This window comes from Balearica regulorum, chromosome 3 (genome assembly GCF_011004875.1).
Source record: "Balearica regulorum gibbericeps isolate bBalReg1 chromosome 3, bBalReg1.pri, whole genome shotgun sequence".
In the NCBI taxonomy this organism is placed as follows: domain Eukaryota; kingdom Metazoa; phylum Chordata; class Aves; order Gruiformes; family Gruidae; genus Balearica; species Balearica regulorum.
In genome coordinates, this window is record NC_046186.1 from 26849568 (window position 1) to 26869754 (window position 20187).

The 20187-nt window shown below is 39.2% G+C and overlaps 1 protein-coding gene across 12 annotated transcripts in view; it reads left to right on the forward strand.

The window, feature by feature from the left end:
- Window positions 1-20187, forward strand: part of MLIP (muscular LMNA interacting protein) — a 180276-nt gene that overhangs the window by 138238 nt on the left and 21851 nt on the right. For 9 of the 12 annotated variants that reach the window (XM_075747363.1, XM_075747367.1, XM_075747366.1 and 6 more), the window contains 3 exons: window positions 3295-3339; window positions 11894-12019; window positions 16779-16967. In XM_075747363.1, coding sequence (XP_075603478.1) covers window positions 3295-3339; window positions 11894-12019; window positions 16779-16967 — 360 coding nt within the window. The remainder of the gene's footprint in view (window positions 1-3294; window positions 3340-11893; window positions 12020-16778; window positions 16968-20187) is intronic. The other 3 variants (XM_075747372.1, XM_075747364.1, XM_075747371.1) reach the window with 1 other exon arrangement.

The following is a 20187-nucleotide window of genomic DNA, read 5'->3' on the forward strand; positions in this document are numbered from 1 at the left end:
TATCCTGAAGAATACGCCACATATGTCACAGCTCTTCCTCCTCTCTTGATAGGACATGCAAAGACCATTGCTGTCCCAGCTTATAAAGCAGGTGGGAGCTTGTCCTCTACCACTCAGGGTAAGGGTGCAGTGAGGTGGTTTTCCATAGAGTTGCCTTCTCCTCATCCCATTCCACTTCTCTCCCCTCAAAGTAAGCCCCCTAGCCCAGAACAAGGCCCAAGGTGCCATTGTCTCTTCAGCCTATGGGGAGCAGCACACACTGCGCTGCCCTCTGGACCACAATGGAGAACTGTCTGGAAGAGTGGTAGTTGGTGTGGACCAAAGCAGGCAAGAGAGCATCCTAATCATTAACTGCAAAGGACCTGTCCCTGAGCTTGTGTGTGTGCTGACTTTTGTTGACTAGAGGAGATATAGTCCAGGGGGCAACATTTCTTAATGCAAGATGTCTGTTTTGAAACAAGATGCCTATTTTGAGCCAATCTAACAATGTCTCTGATAGAAACCAGGATCTGAGTATTGTATGGACGCTTGTTATCATAATAACAAATTGTGAGCTACTGCAGGAGGTCTGTGGTGTCTCATGTGAACTGTCTTGGAGTAATGATTTTCAGGTAGCCTTTTTTAGCAAATCTTTTTTTTTTTTCTTTTAGAAGTAGGCTTTTAGTTTATGCAACTGAATTAATTTTACTAGAAAGAATTGAAATGGTAATTTAGCAATAATTTTCGTAATATTTTTGTATGCATGATGTCTGATATTGAGATGCTTGTCAAAATGTTGCTTTGAGGGTGTTTTTAGTTAAAAGAAAAGCTCCAATTTGTTTATGAGTCAGGGATAGGAAAATCCATCATCATGCGAAAGTATTATAAACACGCAAGCACATATATATGTATACACACATGATAATATTACTATTATATATTATATAATATAACCTATTTCAGTAGGTTATATTCAGTAGTAGACTACACAAATATGTTGAAATATCTTACCATTTAACAATTAAAATGGCATAGATTTGCCTTGGCCTCAGTTACTCTTTGTCTTCTCGAACACTTCAGAACCTTTTAAAGATGTAAATGATTGCACAAATAGTAAGGGAGTGTATAAAAAGTACAGGAAAAGGTCTGACTTCAGTGAAATTACGGAAGTTTCTACCAAGTATGACAGTTGTAATTTAACAGCTTTTTAAACTGTGTGGTCCTTGATATGATCCCATTCACCATTTTATAATAGTGCATCTCCTTTAGAATCGTAGCATAGAATCATAGAATCTTTAAGGTTGGAAAAGACCTCTAAGATCATCAAGTCTAACAGTCAACTCAACACCACCATGTCTACTAAACCATGGCTTTAAGGATGATACTTCTGGTTTTTAAGAATATAAACATAGTAATTCTATAAATAAATTTCTTTTATGGATATTGAGTGCCCTAATATATTTACTTAGTCATTGTGTTTCCCTATAATTACTGTTATCAAGGAAAGCTTTCTTAACTAATTCCAAGTTTTAGCAAATTTATAATTTTGTCATTTAACCCCACTTACAAGTATTTTAAAATTAATTTCTCATGATTAATTGGAATAATTACTTTGTATATTATTGGTATTTTGTTCTTCTTGACAGTTCTATTCTACAAAAATTCTTTTTTAAGTCTTATAGACATGAAACTGAGAAGTGAAAAAATGAGAGAACATGAAGCAGCTAAAAATGCACTCAGACATGCAGAAATAAGTAGTGCTTTTCTTCATCTGTGGTCTGCTGTGCTTATATACATTTCAGGTAACCCCTTTCAAATGAGATTTACTCTTAATTTGCACCACTGAAGTGAGAGAATTTAATTCCAGCTGCTTGTATCTGTAGGTCATTCTGAAATGCTTTGATGTCTTTAAGCTCACAATGAGATTGGTCATCACGCTTGGTTAATGGCATTGAAAGAGAGTCCCTAGTATGTAAGTAACCACTAGTAAAAACTCTAGTTTACTCTGGCACGGGCAGAAGATGTACTTCTTGTAGATTTAGTGCTAAATCACAGCTGTCCCTGTGTGAGTGGGAAGGTTTCCTCCACCAGAGGCTGTGTTCAGAGATGTGAGTGCTCTCAGTGAGGAGCTCAGTCCTCCACCACGACTCGCGGTGACGCTGTTCTCTCACCACTGATGGACGAGTAGAGCCAGCAGGTCCAGGGAGTGATTAAACATCTCTATTTAGCACTTGGGAGACCACATCTGGACTCCCGTGGCCAAATCTCGGCAAGGTCTGTCATGGGGGAACAAAGGAAGAGCTTATTCTTCCCTCTCCAAATGTTCTGGAATTGCTTTTCTGCTTGAAACTGTGAGAAGATATAGTTGAAAAAATCCAACTGTAGTGGTCCTTCTCTAGAAGGTGCAGGCTGTAATGGTACTGACATGTCTTATACTACAACCATAACATCTAAGCATTGTATCTCGTACTTTTTTTACCACCATACTGAAGAATATTCACATTTCAGAGTCTCAGGGCCTGCAAATCACAGCTACATCAAGGAAGGGCATGTCATCTGGACAGAAACACTGTGTTATCCAGAGGAACTCCTACAGAGTTTGAAGATGACCACCAGAAATCCTGAATCTTGCCACAGCGTGGGCAAATAAGCATGTGGCACGTGACTATTTCACATACAAACACAAATATTTTGCATTTAGCACAAATACTCTTGATCTTGAAAACAGGACGGCTGCTGTTCAATGTATACTCAGAAAAAAATGTAATGCTCGAGTAGGATTGTTCTGGTTCTCATTATGTAAAGTCAGAAGGATGAGAAAGTTGGACTGAGGTCCCCATACAATTGATAGTGTTAATAATATTGATGCTGCAAATTAGCAAAGGCAGGTTCAGAAATGTCAGGATTTACTTTTCAAGATTAGATCAAGATGAAAAAGGGAAATGCTGCTGCACTTAGAAAAAAGTATCCCTAAAATTTTAACAACAGGCATTCATATTTGATTATACCTAGAGATAAAATGCAAATGACAATATTTCAACTTCTCTTACCAATTGCACATCACTGCATCAGTGGTTAAAGCTTCTGTAGCTAAGCATACTGCTGTCCATGTATTTTTCTTCTTCTTAAAACAGGCCTCAAAAAATACAAGTGAAATGACAAATGTGAATGCATTACTTTGTCATTCAGGAACCATTAACAGTGGAACAGTGAACAATTATCAGTGAAAAAAACTTATCCCTTTGGATTTTTCTTCTGGCATTGCTATAACTGTGATATTGTATGTAATACTGTATATACTTACCTTTTTTGCAGGCCAACCTTTACAAATCGACACCTATGATGACAGAGAGTCAGTTGGTATGTAATGCACAACTGTGCTACGCTGTTTTTCAAAATTTGCACAAGCACAAAATCTAAAGTAGTTGTTATTTACTTTCTTAGACTTTGAAAGAAGCTGCAGTCAGTATCCTCCTACAAAGCTGCATTGCTTCTACAGAGCTGCATTGCTTTTTTTCTGTACTGAATAGACATGTTTTAAATAACTGTAAATCCTGACACTACTTGTATATCCTAGACAAACTAATGTCTTGCTGAATCTTGAGGTGTGTGACAACTATAGAGTCTACTGATGGTTCTTGGATTCTTTTAATATTCCACTTCCACAATTTTATTTATATGCAACAATGTTCTGGCGTCTGTTTTCTTCTTACACGCTGGTTTAAATCAAAGCTGGCTTAACTAGTGAAAAGCAAGGATAAAATCAAATAAAGAAGGTGAGATTATGCAACAGATGTTAATTTTAGCTCTGATCATAATTTAATTCTTTTGGAGACAAACTTTCTGAAGAGTCAGAAGAGAGGTCATGGAGCCTGTGACCACTAATGAATTCTTAGGGAAAAAATGAGATATGGATGAGAGATTTTCCCCATTGTATGGGGACATTCCATGGGTTAATGGAACTTTAGGGACTTCCTGAATTAATTTCTTCTGTTTAGTAATCTTTGACCACTTCTTTCATGATTTTTTCCAGTTACTTTTTGAATCTTGTTATTCTTTGCTCTCTACAACATTCTGTAGCAACAAGATTTACATTTTAATTGTGCATTGTGTGAAACAGTGCTCTATTTCTTTGTCTTAAACCTATGGCTTGACCTCAGTTCTTGTACTGAAACAGCAAATAATTGTTCTTTCTGGACTTTCTAAATAATATTAACAATTTTCTAAATATTAACAATAATACCCTATTGATCATGTCTTTTCCATACAAAAAAGTCAAAATTGCTTAATCACTCTTCAAGAAGTATGGATACTGTCCTATATTTTTGATGATTCTTCTTGCCCTTTTCTATATCTTTTTCAGGTTTTTGTTTTTGAGATTGGGGGACTAAACCCATAAACTGCTCTTGTCTAGCTCTGAACACAGCACTTCCTATTTACATGATAAGGTTGACATGATAAGGTTCTTTATTGTTATTTCTATTCATTTCTTAACAATTCCTAGTAATTTATTTAGTTCTTATTTGTATTGAGCACTAAGTCAATGTTTGCATAGAACTGTATACAATAAACCCAAAATACTTTTTTTCTGAGTAGAAAGAGCTAGTTTCTGTGCCAACTGGTTCATCACTGCATTTGTAAATTTAGGATGTAGCTTAGTTTTTCCCTGTGAAATGTATCAATGTTGAATTCAGTTAAGTTTTTTATCATTCACTCACTCAGTATCATAAGATCTGTTTGCAAGTCTTTGCACTGATGTTTTTACTCTCCTGAATGGTTCAGTATTACCAGAAAACTTTGTCACCTTACTAGCCACTCTTTTCTCATCGATGTACATCCATAATTCAATGCCCAGATTCCAGAGCATGTCTCTGAGGAACTCTATATGTGACTTCCCTCCTCTGTGAAAGGTAAATGCTTATTCCAACTGTTTGCTTCCTATCTTTTAGCTGGTCCACAGGAAATATTCTCTTTTCCTCCGTAGCAGTTTTGTTTCCTTAGTAGACCCTGCTGAAAGACCTTCACCCAAGCCTTTGGAAATCCACATGTACCATAGCTGCACCTCCCCTGAAGTTTACAATCTGTGATGCAGCCTCATTTTGTTATCCCTGGTCATACATTTAGGGACCTGATGGAAAAAAAAAACCCAAACGCTGAGCCTTATATAAGATGGTCTGTTGACTCCCACTTGGTTTCATCTAATGTGTGTTCCTAGATGCTGAAAGATTCTCAAATTGCTCGTTTAAACATGTGCTGTATCAACAGCTTTCTTGCATCGCTGACTCTTTAAAATAACTGTAAAAGATTTATCAGGCATGAGTGCCCTTTCAAAAGCCAATACCTATTATTTGTCCATTTATATACTAATTCTATTCTTTAGTATAGTTTGCTCCTACTACTTTGCACGGCTTGAAATGTCACACATAGTGATATATGATTCCTGGTCCTCTTCAGCATCCTGTAGTAAAACCTGCCCCGTAGTTGCCACTTCTCATTCTTATGGTACTGATTCTGTCTGAAGCTAAATACCACAATTCATAGTGTGGGAATTTCATATGGAATTGCTTTACATCTTTATTTATTCCTTGTACTTTATTTGCTCATTTTATTGTTTTCTTCTCAAGTGTCTCTCATCGACACTGTACTTGAGACAGTTCCTCCAAATTGTTTCTTTGACAGTGTGAGAACCTCCCTAAATCTTCCTGTGAGGAAAGCTGAAGTGAGGAATTCATTTTCAGCCTTGGTCTTCTCTTTGTGCATCTTTTTTATGTCTTTATTATATCTACTGGCCCCACAGACTTTTAGTTGTAAGGAAATTTAGCAAGTTTTTTTTCAAAGTCTTTCTTGGCCTGACATATGACACTTTTTATATTATGGGCGAGATTTCTGCCCCCCCCCCCCCCCGCCTTTTTTTTTTCCCTCTGGATTGTATCTGAACACAACTTTCTGTCTTTGGAGCTTTTTCCTCCTTATTCCTTTTTTCACTTTTTTGCACTGCTCTTTCAGCATCCAGAATTTGATGATCTCTTAAACTCTTCTTATAAGCTGATATACACCTTCTCCGAAACATTACTATCTTAAGCAGTATTCTGGTCATTTATAACCATTTCATCCTTTTGGCAGCTCCTTTGATTTTTTTTCTTCTTTTTTTTAATAGCTATTTTAATTATTTAACTATATAATTTATTTAACCTGTTTTAAATTGGAATCACTACAGTGGAATTCTTGTGTGTGTTTTTTGTTCAGACAGCAATGTTGTCTCTGAACACACTGTGATCTCCATTCATGAATGATGATTCTCCAGTAGCAACATTTTTACTAAGGAATTTTGCAGCATTTATGATTCAGCCAACTACTTCTCCTCTGACTAGCTCTACCAGGGACCAGTTATTTATGGTGACCAGGTTATATCTATACTTCTCAACTATATGACTTTTATCCAAAGGACAGGAGAAGCATTGGGCATGCCACTGTGACTCTCATCAACAGATTTTCTACTGTTTTAAAAGATGACTATGAATGACACATGATAACGAAGTGGAAAGCCATACCCAGCACACCAACATGATACACAATATTGGCGTTAACAATAACTTTTTTCTTTATATGTCATGCAAATAAGGTAAAATTCACATTGGGCCAGTCTTGCATACCTTGGTACTGTCGTTGTAGGTGGTTTTGGTTCAGATATTTTAATGCTGCATCAGTCATCCATGGGAAATTGAGGGGTTTATAAAAATGTATTTATATGCAAAAATAGTAGAAAAGGAATCATATATATTTAGAGCAAATACAGAATGGCATTTCTGTATTTTGTGAGCAGGTTTAACAGAAAGAACACAGTGTAGTTTCTTGCATGAAAAGGATAGTGGACAGGAGTTGTAGGGACTCGAGGCTGGAGAGAGGATGTGTTCAAGCATTTGAAGGGAAGACATTAGAGAAAAACGATAACAGTCCTCATGGTCTGGTTCAGGAGTTAAATCTGGAGTGTTTCAGTTAACATCTAGACATATTTCTATGGCTTATTTTGTTCTGGGGTATTTTAGATGTGACTTGGGAGCTTGAAGTATTTTTTCTCTAATTAATTCATTTTGAAGCACATGTATTACTGAGGTTCCTGTATTTTCTACATTTAAAGCTATTGAACCCAAAGGTCCATGAAATGAATTAAATCATGGTTAAGAATATGACATCTCAAGAATTACGACATGATTGCTTTAAAGTAAAATAGTGCTAAATTCAGCATCTTTTAAGATCCACTTCATGTCAGAATGACATCAAATACAGCATAGTTGTCAGGTACAGCATAAAATCAGGGGTCATGGGTGCATCTATCCACCTAAAATGATTTCATGGCCTTTGAGGACAGATGAATGACTTCTGGAAGGCAGTGTTTGCTGCGGGTCTGCATCTGTACTTTGTCAAGCACCAAAATGCAGGCACTGCTGAAGTGACATGTCAGTTATACTGAGCCATCACACAGCAAAGCAGAAAGTGAAGGAGACTCCTGATGCACCAAAGGAAAATGTGGGTGAAGGGAACTTAAATGTGCTAAAAGAGCTTCCTAAAGAAAGGGAAGGAAGCAGAGAGGGAAGCAGAGAGCAGCAGCAGTGCTAAGGGCTTGCCCTTAGCCCCCTCCTTGCCACCAGCCTGGGCAGCGAGCTGCGCCTGGGCAAACCTGCTCCCTTTTCTGGTCCCCTTTCCCCAGGACAGCAGCAGAGGTGAGTGCCTCCTTCACGCTGCTCTTACTGTGGGGCTGTGCCTTTTCTGCAGCTGTTGAGAAAAAGATTCATCCCTGCACTGATTTTAGCTTTGGTTTAGTTTAGCACAGAGGAAAGCATGATACAGTATAGTAGCAGACATCTTATTAAAAATTCAGCTGTTTCTTGAAATGAAAATATTTCAGTATGAACCAACATAAAGACATCCTGAATTTCAAACAGGTGACTGTCCTTGTTCTCTGTGCTCTGGTGCAAGACCTGCTGCTGGTTCTGCATGGAGGTGGAGATAATAATTATCCTTCCTTCCTAGCCTTTTCAAAGGGATGTCAATAATTTACTACTTAGCCATAGGAAGAGGAAATCCTGTTAAGCACAGTTATATGCCTTCACACCTTAAATGTACTAAGGGAGAACTTAATTGTAGACTGATACACTGCCTGGAGTGTTTTTTTGCATTGTTGCAAGTGTAAAGCCTCTACAAGGGAAAATAAAAATAAACTAATATGTTCAATAACATATTTCCCTTTGTGAAGATTAATTTGTGGCAGAAAAGAAATATAAGGGGAATATTTTAAGGTGATTCACAGTTCAAGTAGACAAAGCGTGTATGTTTGTATTGTTAGGGCAAAAACCATCTTTTTGCTGATGGTGGAAACTGCAATGTTCCTTCATGACAATGGAGCCAATTCCTCACTATCAGAAAGGAGGTGCTCTCAACAGTTTAGAGGCTCCTCATGTGACCGTGGCTTCTCAGTGCTGACAGATGACTGCACTGGCTGGGACGTGCTGAGTTGCATACTTGCCCCATCTGCCTCAGGGTCCCTTTCCCAAAAACTAATGAGTTTGTTGGAAAAGACTGGGAATGGTTCCTCTCCGTGAGGAAGCAGAAGGCTTCAAAGACTACAAGAGACTATTTGTACAGAAAAGTTGGATATGAAGCCTCTGCAGGCAAACATACTTGGTGCTTGTTATTTGTCAAGCGAGGTCTGATGGACTCGGAGCAGAAAGGGAAGAAAGAGGGGAGCTACCTCTTTTATCCCACGGCTAGCTCTCCTGTTTTGTTATATATTTTTATCTGATCATGTCATACTTTTGTTAATCATTTGTCTGGTTGTCACGGATGCTGGCTGCTTCGGAACAGCACTGCATCAAAAACATATTAAAAAGCCAATTCCTTGTTAAACATTAAAAGGCAACTTTCTTGTTTACAGGAAAACTGTTCAGGTATCCAGCACAACTTAATGTCTGTGTAGTGACACAGAGCACCGCAAGGAGTGACTGCGCTCATTGCCAGCTATCAAAGAAGGGTCTGATCCTACATACTTTGGGGATCTCTGAATACTCTGGATAAGGGGAAGTGACAGTGACTCGGATGGGAGAAACATAGGACTCAGAGGGTTTTAGGCCTCTCCTGAGAGGAACGAGGTTGCAGCTGGGACCTTACCAGTCCTTACCAGAGCACAATCTCAGGGAGAACCAGTGTCGTAATGACAGAGGAAAAATTAGAAGTGAACATGCCCATACACCTGCCAACGAGAAGTTCAGTCTTCTGACTTTTCAGGCAGATATCACGCAAGGCTCATCTCCATACAGGCAAAATATCTTCTGTCTCTGAAGAAGGGTGGCCATGTCCATACTGCCTATTGAGAGGTGCCCTGGTCCAGCCTGTCCTCCTATTTCTGACTGTGCGCTTGCTGACGTTGGCCAAAACCATGCCAAGGAGCACTCTGGCACTGAATCAGTACACCTGATTATGGGTCAGGTCTGGAGTCTTGGCCATGTATAATTTGCTAATAGGGCTGTAGCTGTATGATGGCAGCCCATTGCTACTGTAATGGCCTTTACCATTTTTCAGTGCTGTTGTATGAAGACCAACACTTTCCTTGGCAAAACAAAGTCTTAGCTTGCTTCTCAGCAGTGTCAGTTTTGCCACCTGCTCTCAAAGAGAGTTCAAACTTTTAGTTTTGGATCAAAGATTTTATATAGCTTGTCAGGGAGCTAATAAAGTTTTTCAAATTCTAGTTGCTGGCTGATATCTGCCACTCTGCTAACAGAGTCAAACATAAACATATGACTCAGTAAGCACTTGAGTGCACGGTGTTGTTCGGAAAATGCTTCCTTAAAAGCATTTCTACAGCGCGCTTTTGGAAGAGGCTTCCTACAGAAGGAGAGTAGCTTATCCTTGATGATTTCAGGTACCTCAATGGGCTTTTAATTGCATGGTTACATGGTGTGGAGGAGTGCTAGAAGGCCACAGGTCCTTTGTCTGCATAATGATGACTTGATAACAACTGTAGCTTTCTTTTTATTTTTATATTTACCATTGCATTGAAAGCCAGGAGTCTTTCACTTTAGAAACTCTTCTCAGAAATCTTGGAGAGGAAAATTATTTTATGGTGAATCCTACAAAGAAATCGTCATGAACTATGGGCTGTAAGTTCATTACATGAGCACCATATCTTTCATTAAGCTGACTTTCTTAATGAAAAAGTTTAAGTTTTTAAGGCAATTTGGCAGTCATTACTCTTTTAAAACAGTTAATATCACACCATGGCTTCTTTTTTGCTTTCAGTTGAATACGTTTCTTCTTTGAGAAGGCAGATGAAAGGGCCCCAACCTGTGGAAAGGAAAGAGGGACAAAACACAAAGTATAAGGGAGGATATTCTGCTGCCCGGGCCTTGCTCTTCCCAGGCGTGTTGTAGTCCTTCCTCCTCTGCTGCCTGCCACTCGGCCCCTGGGCACTGCTCTGTCCTTTCCCAGGGCAGAGGCAGAAGCACAAGACGTGGGGACGTCTCCTGCCTCCTGCACCCTCCCCCTCCGATGGGCACCCCTCTTGCCCTGTCCTTGCTGGACGCCTGCTGATCTAATGTTAAGGTGATCCATAACTCAATTCACGTGATACATCCAGCAATCTCAGCTGCGTCATTTTAAGCTTACTTTCAGAGTAAACTTCTCTTTTTTTCCAGACAGACTGCTTAGGTGTATTGCTCTTGTAAATAGGCAGATGGTATTATTAAATATACATAGTCTAAATCTTAAAAATAGATCTAGTGGTGAATTGAGTTTCTTCTCGGCATTTTTATACCTTGCTGGGTAGTGAGGATGGAGAGCTGTGACAGGACCTATTTCTCAGTTCCATCTGGGCAAGCTGCCTCTCTGGGCTGCAACCACAGAAGGAGCTCAACAGCAGTCCTGTTCTTATCTGTATCAGTTGTCACAAAGACCACCCATTTTCTGTGGGATAGCTGTAACAGAGAAGAATATAATTGAGTTATTGAGAAGTTTAAATTCAATCACAGACCCCCCAGGACTTTAGTATTTACCAAATTCCAGTGAGAATGTACACTTTTTTCCCTTCCTTTTCTTTGCTTACTGAACAAGTTGTCTATTTTAAAATTATCCCCTAGCCTCCACTTAGAGTTTATGCCATAATCCATCATGTTAGACTTTACTGTAAGAATTCTGAAAACCACAGATGTACTAAATTGACAAGTTAATAGTCAATTTTTTGGTTGACTGGTAGCTAACCAAGAAATTTTTTCTTGATTAAATAATCTGATTTATCTGAAATGAGGGATATCACACATCTGTGCTGATTAAATTCTCTAAAATTGTACTTTTCCAAGTGAGCTTTTAAAGATACTGTCAAAAGCCAGCATGCAATCACTGGTATTATTCCCCAGAAAGACTTTCCCCTAATATATTGCTGCCTGGGTGTAAGTTAACAGCATCTCAGGTTTTCCTTCTTTTTTTCATAGTTATGTTTTGAGGAGCCCAGAACAAAATTTGCAGCATGAAAGCAGACGTATGGCTGTGCATAAAGTGTGACTTGATGAACTTATCAAGATGCACTGAACAGCTAGCAAAAACATCCAGCAAAACCCGCAAACAATAGTTTGACAGCCCAGCATCTATTTTTGTGTCAGTAACAAACAGATGTCAGTGTGGCAGTTCTGTGCATAAAAACAGCTCTTGCCATTTTTGTCTGCAATCTGTAACAAAAGTATGCCAGGCAGCATGACACGTGAATAATTTTGTTGGTGAAATATTTTATTAATAAAATAAATAAAAAAAAATCTAGTCACTACAGCTTCATTGGAATTGACTTGCCTAACAAATATTCTGTAAATTGTAAAATATTTTATCGTATTTTTCTTCCATCTCTTTTATCCGGGGTGTGCTATGATTCAAGACAAAACCTGGTGTTATTCGTCCTGTGCTGGTGAAAGGAAAGAGTGCACAGCAAAAGGAGGAGCCCTATCAACCCAATCCTTTTAAAAAGTACCTTGAAGAAATCAGTGATCAAGATATTGAGCAGGTGAGTAACTCTTTGAAGGATTTTGTAGCCTCAACTAGTTTTCTTAAAGATGATGAAATAATCTTAGATCCTTATTTTGTCCTGGTCTCTTGTTTTTTGCAAAGTTAGATGATTCCCCAAGGGGGACCTGGCTCCTGGAGAAGAGTCTCTAGGCTGGAGATGGGCAGCTGGGCTTTCTACAGGGACATTTTTTGTGGTGATCTAGAAACCCATGTGTTGAGGAGAGAGTCTTTTAATGATGGCCATAGGAAACACTAGACAAAAGTGGAAATCCTGCGCTCACTTGTTAAGCAGGTGTCTGGATCAGATCTACTAGAAAGAGTTTCCTCTACTTGGGGTCCAGACCCAAATCCTCTCTAAAGAGGAATGAGGACAGCACAGGCTGGGCAAGGTTCACTCTTCCCTCTCCAAGGGAGACTGTGAGGAGCCCCGGTGAGTTTCTGTGCCATTCCGCAGTGTGTAGCTCCCCCAGGTCCATATTCGGGTCCCTTCACAGCTTGACAGAACTGCTTTTCTACCACTTGTGAGGGGCATTAACAGGCAGCCCATGCGGCAGCAAAAGTGCTGTCTTCTCCCACAGTCCTCTGCGTAAAGCTATAGGATCACTGTGCAAAAACACATCCTGAACTTTGCTGACCCGTATGAGGCATTATCTCAGAGAACTCCCAGATAAGTGATTCTGTCAGCCTTTTCTTGTGCATTTCTGTTTGTCTGCACTATTGTGAATTAAACCTTAACTGCAGTATGTAATCTGAATGTTCCTGTAGGAGCTTATTATTAACCTAGCCAGTATGTTCTGAATCTTCCATCTGGAGTGTAGTAAAATGAAGCCAGCAGTCCTCTTGCCCGACACAATATGAATAAAATACCTTACTAATTGAATTTCTCTTACTTCTATGCCTCTCTAGTCACATTAGAGAAAGACTTTAGCAATGGCAGTCCTCTCTTCTTCCTTTTATAAGCGAATTTTTAAAAGATTTTAATTTTAGTTCTTTCCATTCCTCCTCATACCTCTGACTTTTGGACATTCCTGGCATTTCTCAGCAGTAACACAGCATTACAAACAGAGAAAGATTTATTTGTAGCAGCAGTGGATTCCACTGACATGTATGGCTAGCATCAGAAGGTTTCTCATTCTATAGGTTTCTATAGAATGTAGAGTTTCTGTAAAACATCAGAAAAAAAAAAATGAATACAAGTGATTATTTACAATTTGTCTCTGAACTTTTGAGGTTGACAGTGAATATTTGACTTCAGAGACTACCTGTGAGTTTATAGTGAGTTTTTCATGCTTTAACTTACTGAAAACCTTCTGATGCCCAGGCGCTGTGCTGCTGTTTGGCTGGGATGAAAGAGGAGGACAGCTGACAGGGAGCTGCTGCTAGAGAACTTCTGGTCTAGGCCACCTCAGCAGGATCTCGCTGCAAAGGCAGGGGCAGCTCATACCTCCCTTTCATCAGGGCTGGGCACTGGTTCTGCTGGCTATAGTTTTTGTGATGACGAAATGATGCAATCACCAAACTTTGTATCTTCAGGCAAATATAAACCTGGGGTTATTGCCATACTCAGAAGCTTTCTGACAATTGAAGCTAATTGTGGAAACAAATCAACTTACGCCTTATAAATTACTTATGGTACATATTGCTGAAGTACTGAGGATGTAATAAGTCCATGAATAAATGTGGTTGTTAAAACAAAAGCCAAAATTATTTTATATAAAAGCTATGAATTTTAATGAACTAAACAACTAGTGCACTGACTTTGATAGATGGAAAAGTTAATTTCACAATAAATATGTTCAGGTTTGCTTCCTTTATTTAAAAGAACAATTACATGTGCTTTTAAGTACTGATAAATTAGTATTTTTATCGTAACCTAAGAAATACCTAAGGTGGTTGTAAAATACTTACTTATTATTTTGGGGAGTCCTCCATTAAGACATCTTTGTTCTGGAAAGGAACTAATTAGGCTTGTATTCAGATGGATTCATTGATTTAACAGGAACTGGTCTTGTTTGTGTGAGAAATGGTTATATGATTCTAGTGATGGTCAGATATAATATTTAATAATACCATAGTAGCAAGATTTAAGGAAAACACACGCTTACATCACAGCAAATGTTTACAATTTCAGCTCTTGCCTCTCAGAGAAGGTTTATGCTGCTGGTATAACTCCCTCGTGTGCAGAGGAGGCTTGGGTGCCCACATGAGAATGTTCCCAGTCTTACAGCATCTCTGAAACTCTCCTGAGGGATTTTGGTGCCTGTAAGAGGGCTGCAGCAGTCTACAAAACTGGGCTCTGTGCCCAGACAACAGCTTGAAACTTGCAGTGTTGTTCTCTCACCACGCATGGGGTTGTTAGTCTATAAGGACACTCATTCTCCATCTTCACCTGCTCTTAGTAGTTAGCATTTTTGGCTTCACAATGGCTGGCTTCTAAAGAGTGGGAGGTGCTCCTGCCAATACTGCCCCAAAATCAAGTAAATTGACTGCTTTCATGGGATATGAGAGCTGTGGATTAAAACTAGGAGACTAGCAGCTAGGCTTTCTGCTTTCTGTGGAAGAACCGGTGCTAGTCCACTTCTTGAATAAGAACTTAGCAGGCATCTTCTGTGGCTGAGGGCAAAACCGCTCATACTGTTACTGATTTTCCCTGGTTTTCTTTGGAGATTTTCCCAGTCCTGCTGGGAGGTTCAGCTCTTGCATTTCTGTTCTCTCCCTCTCTCTGCATTTTCTTTTCTTTTCTTTCTAAGGAAATACCATTGCCAACAATACCCTCCCTAGGTGATGTTGCTGCCTCTCCTTCACCCAGCCCATCTTGAATGGACGGACCCTTTCAGGCTGCATCTTCGAGGGTGGTACAGACTAGATGAGGTTCAAGATGGCATCAGCTTTATTAACCTCTCTCTTTTGGTTTTTCTTAGAAGTCTGCAGTACCTCCCCTCCCTGCCAAACCTCCCAGTGTGATACTGAGCACTGGTGACTATGTGGGTGACATTCAGTTTAGACATAATGATGCAGCCAGCCATAACTGCTGACCTTCAGCTTCACGTTCCTGTGTTCTGCACACATGGTTTTTGCACAACAGAGAGTAGCTTGTTTGCTTTGCACTTCATTAAGAAACATCCCCATATGGAAAAGGCCATTTCCCTTGTAAAAAACTGTAATTTTTGCTTTAACAGGCAGCTGTTTTAATGCAGATAATCCAAAGTAGTGGATGGAAACAAAAAGAGATTTCTAAATTACTAAAGATCATCTGGAAAGGATGTAGCTCAGCTCACAGATAGCTCTTTTTATCTGTGTTCTGGGTATGCTGTACGTAGAGTGACACTGGTGTGCCAATAAAATTTATAAACCAGGGAAAAATCTCATTTATTTTGGCTTTTTCTCATATTAGCTTATGCTGCCTTTTTTTTTTTTTTTTTTTTTTTTTTTTTCCTGAGGACATATACAGCTTGTAACAATGGCTATTCAGTGAATATCCCCCATCAAACACTTTTAACAGAGTGCAGTATTTCTGAGGTTCCAGGGAAAAAAACAGGGCATTTTGTTACATAGTAATATGAAAACAACTGATAAAGAATGTTAGAGAATTCATGCGTTTGCAGATATTTATTAACAAGCATGTACATAGAGGATCCTTTGTCATTAAAAATAAAATAAACCACTTCAGGCAATGGAAGAGCAAGATAATGATGAACTAAAGAGATATTAGTTATACTTGGCATGAAGCTGTGAGTCCAGTTTGCTGAGGTTTATCATTAATAGAAGTAGGGCTGGTGGGCTGGTGCCTCTGAGGAGGGAGGCAAGGTCGGTGTGGAGCGGCTGTTGCCTGGTTCCCTTCCAGGGGCAGCTCTCGCCGCTGCCAGGCTCCGATCCCCTCGTTTGCTCCCGCTCGTCCTTTTGGCAGGTGATACATTAGCTTCTGCTGGAACTAATTGCAGCTCTTGTCACAAATTTTCTGGGTCTTGAGCTCACAGGCACAGCACGCAGGGGAGTTTCTGGTCTGGACTCAGCCAGGCAAACGGGTAAGAATTTGGGATGTATTGTCAACGGCCTTGACAAAACCTAAGCACGAAATCTGTGCCAAAAGCTGGGTATGCCTTCTTGACTCTATCGCAAATCTTTTAAAAATCAATTGTTTTAAAGGATTTTATCCTTTAGGTGCAAAAAGCACATACATATTGGGTTTTTTTAACCAGAAACACTATTAACTGCTGACAACTTGCAGTAGTGAAATTTGTGAGTGCACCTTCACCAATTTAACTCTTAAATGTCTGAAAAGGCTTGTTAGAGTCTGGTCAAAAAACCTGAAGTGCCCTTGCTAGTACATAGATAAAGCAGGCTTTCTTTTGTACCTCTCAGACACCGTTTTCAGGTTGGTTTTGCTTCCTATCCATCCTCTCAGAAAATGTCCCAAAATGTGGCCATTTTCTCCTAGCACAAGATCCTTCTGGGCTTTCCTTTTCTGTCACTTGAGCATCAGTGGAGCTGCAGGAGGGAGATGCACTGGACCCCAGTTGGAGCATAACAGGTTTAATGGGACATCTACAGCAGGCTTTTGTGTGTGTACTTTCATGCCAATGCAAGTGCTTAGTGTAGAGCAATTGTATTGGCCTGAAGGTAGAGTTTCATTCGTAGTTAATCATCAAGCCCTATGAAATGTAAAAAAAGGTGCAAGTCAAGCACTTTACTTTCTGTCCAAAGCTTCTTTTTTCACATCCATTAATCTGTTTCTGTTTATTTTTTTTTTTCCATAGGAGACTGCTCTCCTACACCCTCTGTATCCAACTAAACTGATCCCTCCAACTAAGTCCCCTTTGCGTCCTTCATCCCTCTCTCTCGCTGACTGTCTAAACCCTGGACCTTTCAGCCACTTGTCTTCCACCGCGTGTGATGTTCATGAGAATCCTTATAGCCCCTACAGTCACAACTCTTTGTATAATAAGGTGAGCATCAAGTGTGGTGTGATTCAAGAGTTTTGTCAAGCTTTTATCCTTTTAATTCTAGGGAGAATTCAGCTGGGTCATTAGTATTCAGTGCCGGCAGGTGCTCTGGGAGATGCATCTCAGACGAGCCTGCGTCTCCAGCGTTCATGGAGGGAGATATCACTGCTTTTCCTTCCCTCATCACAACTCATCTTGGGGCTTCCTTTCTCCAGGCCGGCTAGGACAGGGTTCCCACCACTCTTTGTTCAAGCTCTTTGTTCTCTAAAGGAGGAACAATCTATTTCATCCCTCATGGTCAAATACTTTTAAAATTTAACTAAACTTCTAACATTTAACTACTAAAGTAACAGGCTATTTCTTTTTTCTTGGGGACTGAGGGAAGAGACCTGAGAGAAATAACCTGAGAGAAATAAGGGCTTTTCTAGTGGCTTTATGTGTCATCCTGACTAGCAGTTGTCTCTTGCCAATGCAAAGGGAATTGTACCCTTGCTGACATTTGTGTCTTCTTTGAAACAGCAATGAAAAAGTTAGACAAAATCTCTGTAGTCCAAGGTGCGTGGGTGACAGGGTTGGCTAACGAGCTGTGTAAGGTGAAAACTGGGCCCTATGTCTTAAGTGAAGTCTTTTCAAAGAGCAGCTGGCAGTATTTACAATACTCAAGAGAGCTGCTGTCTGTTGTTGTTAGAAACGCATCAGTTGTGGAAGTCCATCGAAGATACTTTTGGACCCTTCAGAAGCATCCCTCCCACATCCTCTTTTTCTAACACAGAATCTGGATGCAAATGCTCAAACCTCAATGCCATCAGAGATAATCCCACTCCAGGATGTACGGCGTACTTTATTTGGGATGCCAGAGGTTAAACCACTGGCATTAGGTGCTGTTTCTTTAGGGTCTGTCATGGTTTCCTCATCAGGGAAAGCACTAGGGTGAAATCCGCATTACTAGTTTTAGGCCCACTGGGAGCCAAGACTGCAATGGAGAGAGGTATCACCTCCGCAAAGAACGTATGTTGGTCAGCAGTCAGGCTGAAGAAATGCCTGGAAATGCCTTTCTATCCCCATTGATTAGAAATGTAATTTGGGTTAATAGGCAATGTCAACAGTGTCTGAAGTTGCCCCCTCTGTCTTGTGGGATTTATAGTTTACTGTTTTACCCATTTATTGGGATGGATACAAAATAAAACTAAACCCAGCTTTCCGTTCTGTCTTTGAGGCATCCTGAACAAAAGCACCTTTCCACATGTGCTAGGCTGGGTTTTGTTCTGCTTCAATTTTTACTAAACTAGGCTGGCATGTTTATTTAGGCAGCAACGATTTTATGATGAAGTATTTTTCAACAAGTTTCCTTGTTCATTGCAGGGCGTTCACATGTACAATAAACAGGTCACATGACCACTGACACCAGTTTTTATAATGAAAATGGGTATTTGCTGTTGCTAATGAAAACACTGCTAGAAACTCAGGAATTTGTATAGGAAGTTGAATAAGGCAGGGAAAATTTGTCTGTAGATAATTAAGATGATAGTGTAATTTTTTTGGTATATCATGTTAGCTGTTTTCTCAAACAGGGATATTCTTGCTGAATAATTGCTGAAATAAGGAAATTTTGCTGCTGCTCTGATTTCCCATAGCATTGTGCACCCAGACCTCTTCTCTTGAATGCAGAAGCCATTGGACAGCCCAGCTTGTGTATTTGCATTCCCCCCCATATGGTGGTGATTATGAGGTCTCTTCATCCACAAAATTTTATCTCAAGGAACTTCTTTCATTCCAAGCAACCTTTGTGAGCTTTGCAAACTGATAAATGCAGCCACACCTCTCTGACGTTAACAGGTTCTTCATGTACAATGTAAATACGAGAGCTTCATCATCTCTTTGATTTCTTCCAGTTCCCTGTAAAACATAAATTTGCTCTCTTATATGGGTCATTTTTTACTGTCTGCTGTTAGCAAAGGTATTTCACATGGTTTTCCTGTGAGTTTCACACATCTGTAAACAGCTTTTATTTTATTTTTGTATTTTATATATATTTTTATATATTATGTCTATTTTATATATTCTTATTTCCATACTGAACTCTGACTCTGTCTCTCAAATTTATGTAAAGTTTGCAACTTTCCAGGATTGAGCAGCATCATCCATAGCCCAGAAGCCACTGAAGAGTGCTATATTCTATCAAAGAAAAGCCCAGAGGATCATTTAATTTTACTTCAAATACTTCTGCAGGAGCATTTTCAATGGTTATGTCGTCAGGGAGCTAATTGGGAGGTCTGTGTTTTAGACAAGGTCATAGTACTGGCCTGATGTGACAATTTAACCAAAAAGTTCATACATTTGGGCTTCTGATTGAGTTCCCACTGCCATCCCTCTCGTTGTGTAAGTGAAGTAGGTTCCTTACTTTGGTTAAGACCACGTGCAATGATAATGTTTGTGTTTCTCCAAATGCATCTGGTTAATGTAGCAAGTTCTCTCTTCCATCCCATAAGATTTAGTGAAAATCCGTGGGAATCTATGATGTTAACCATGATTAGTACAAAAAATTCAATAATTAGATCTTCTGAAGCAGAATGGCAAAGATTTTTGTGACAAATGTCTTTTTTGAGACTTCTTTGGAGAATTTTCAGTATAATTCAATTTACCATTGTTTCCTAGTGTTTAAAATAATTTTAGTTGTTTAATTATTTGCAATTATTTTAAAGTCTCAGCAAATTAAGATAAGGTTAACAGATATAAAATGAGACAAGGTCAGAGGTAGGTAAGATTTGTAAGCATTACTGGTAGTGCTCGTAAATACCTTTAATAAAATGTATTGTATTTCTAAACTGATGTCACTCTCTAGATAGGTGTGGCCCAATACTTTGGGAAACAGAATAAGCAGATGGCAATACTGGGCTAGTTTAATACAAACAGAGATTTATTTACACAAGAAGTAAATATTCACCACTTAAAATAATTTTCTTTTTAATGTTTCTGTTTTGGTCTATAGTATTAACATTCTTTGATAAACAAGGGAAGATTAACTTCGATCTCATTCACATGATCAATATTTAACATTTGAGTCAGTATATATGTTGATAAAACCCCTGTCAATATTTGCCTATTTTTTCTTGGAATAACCCTGTCTTCTGCACCACCCAACTACAGTCTGAGCTATTAATGTTTTTAAAAAGAAATTATTTAATTTATTGTTATAAATAATTGAAGTAACAGAAAACACAGT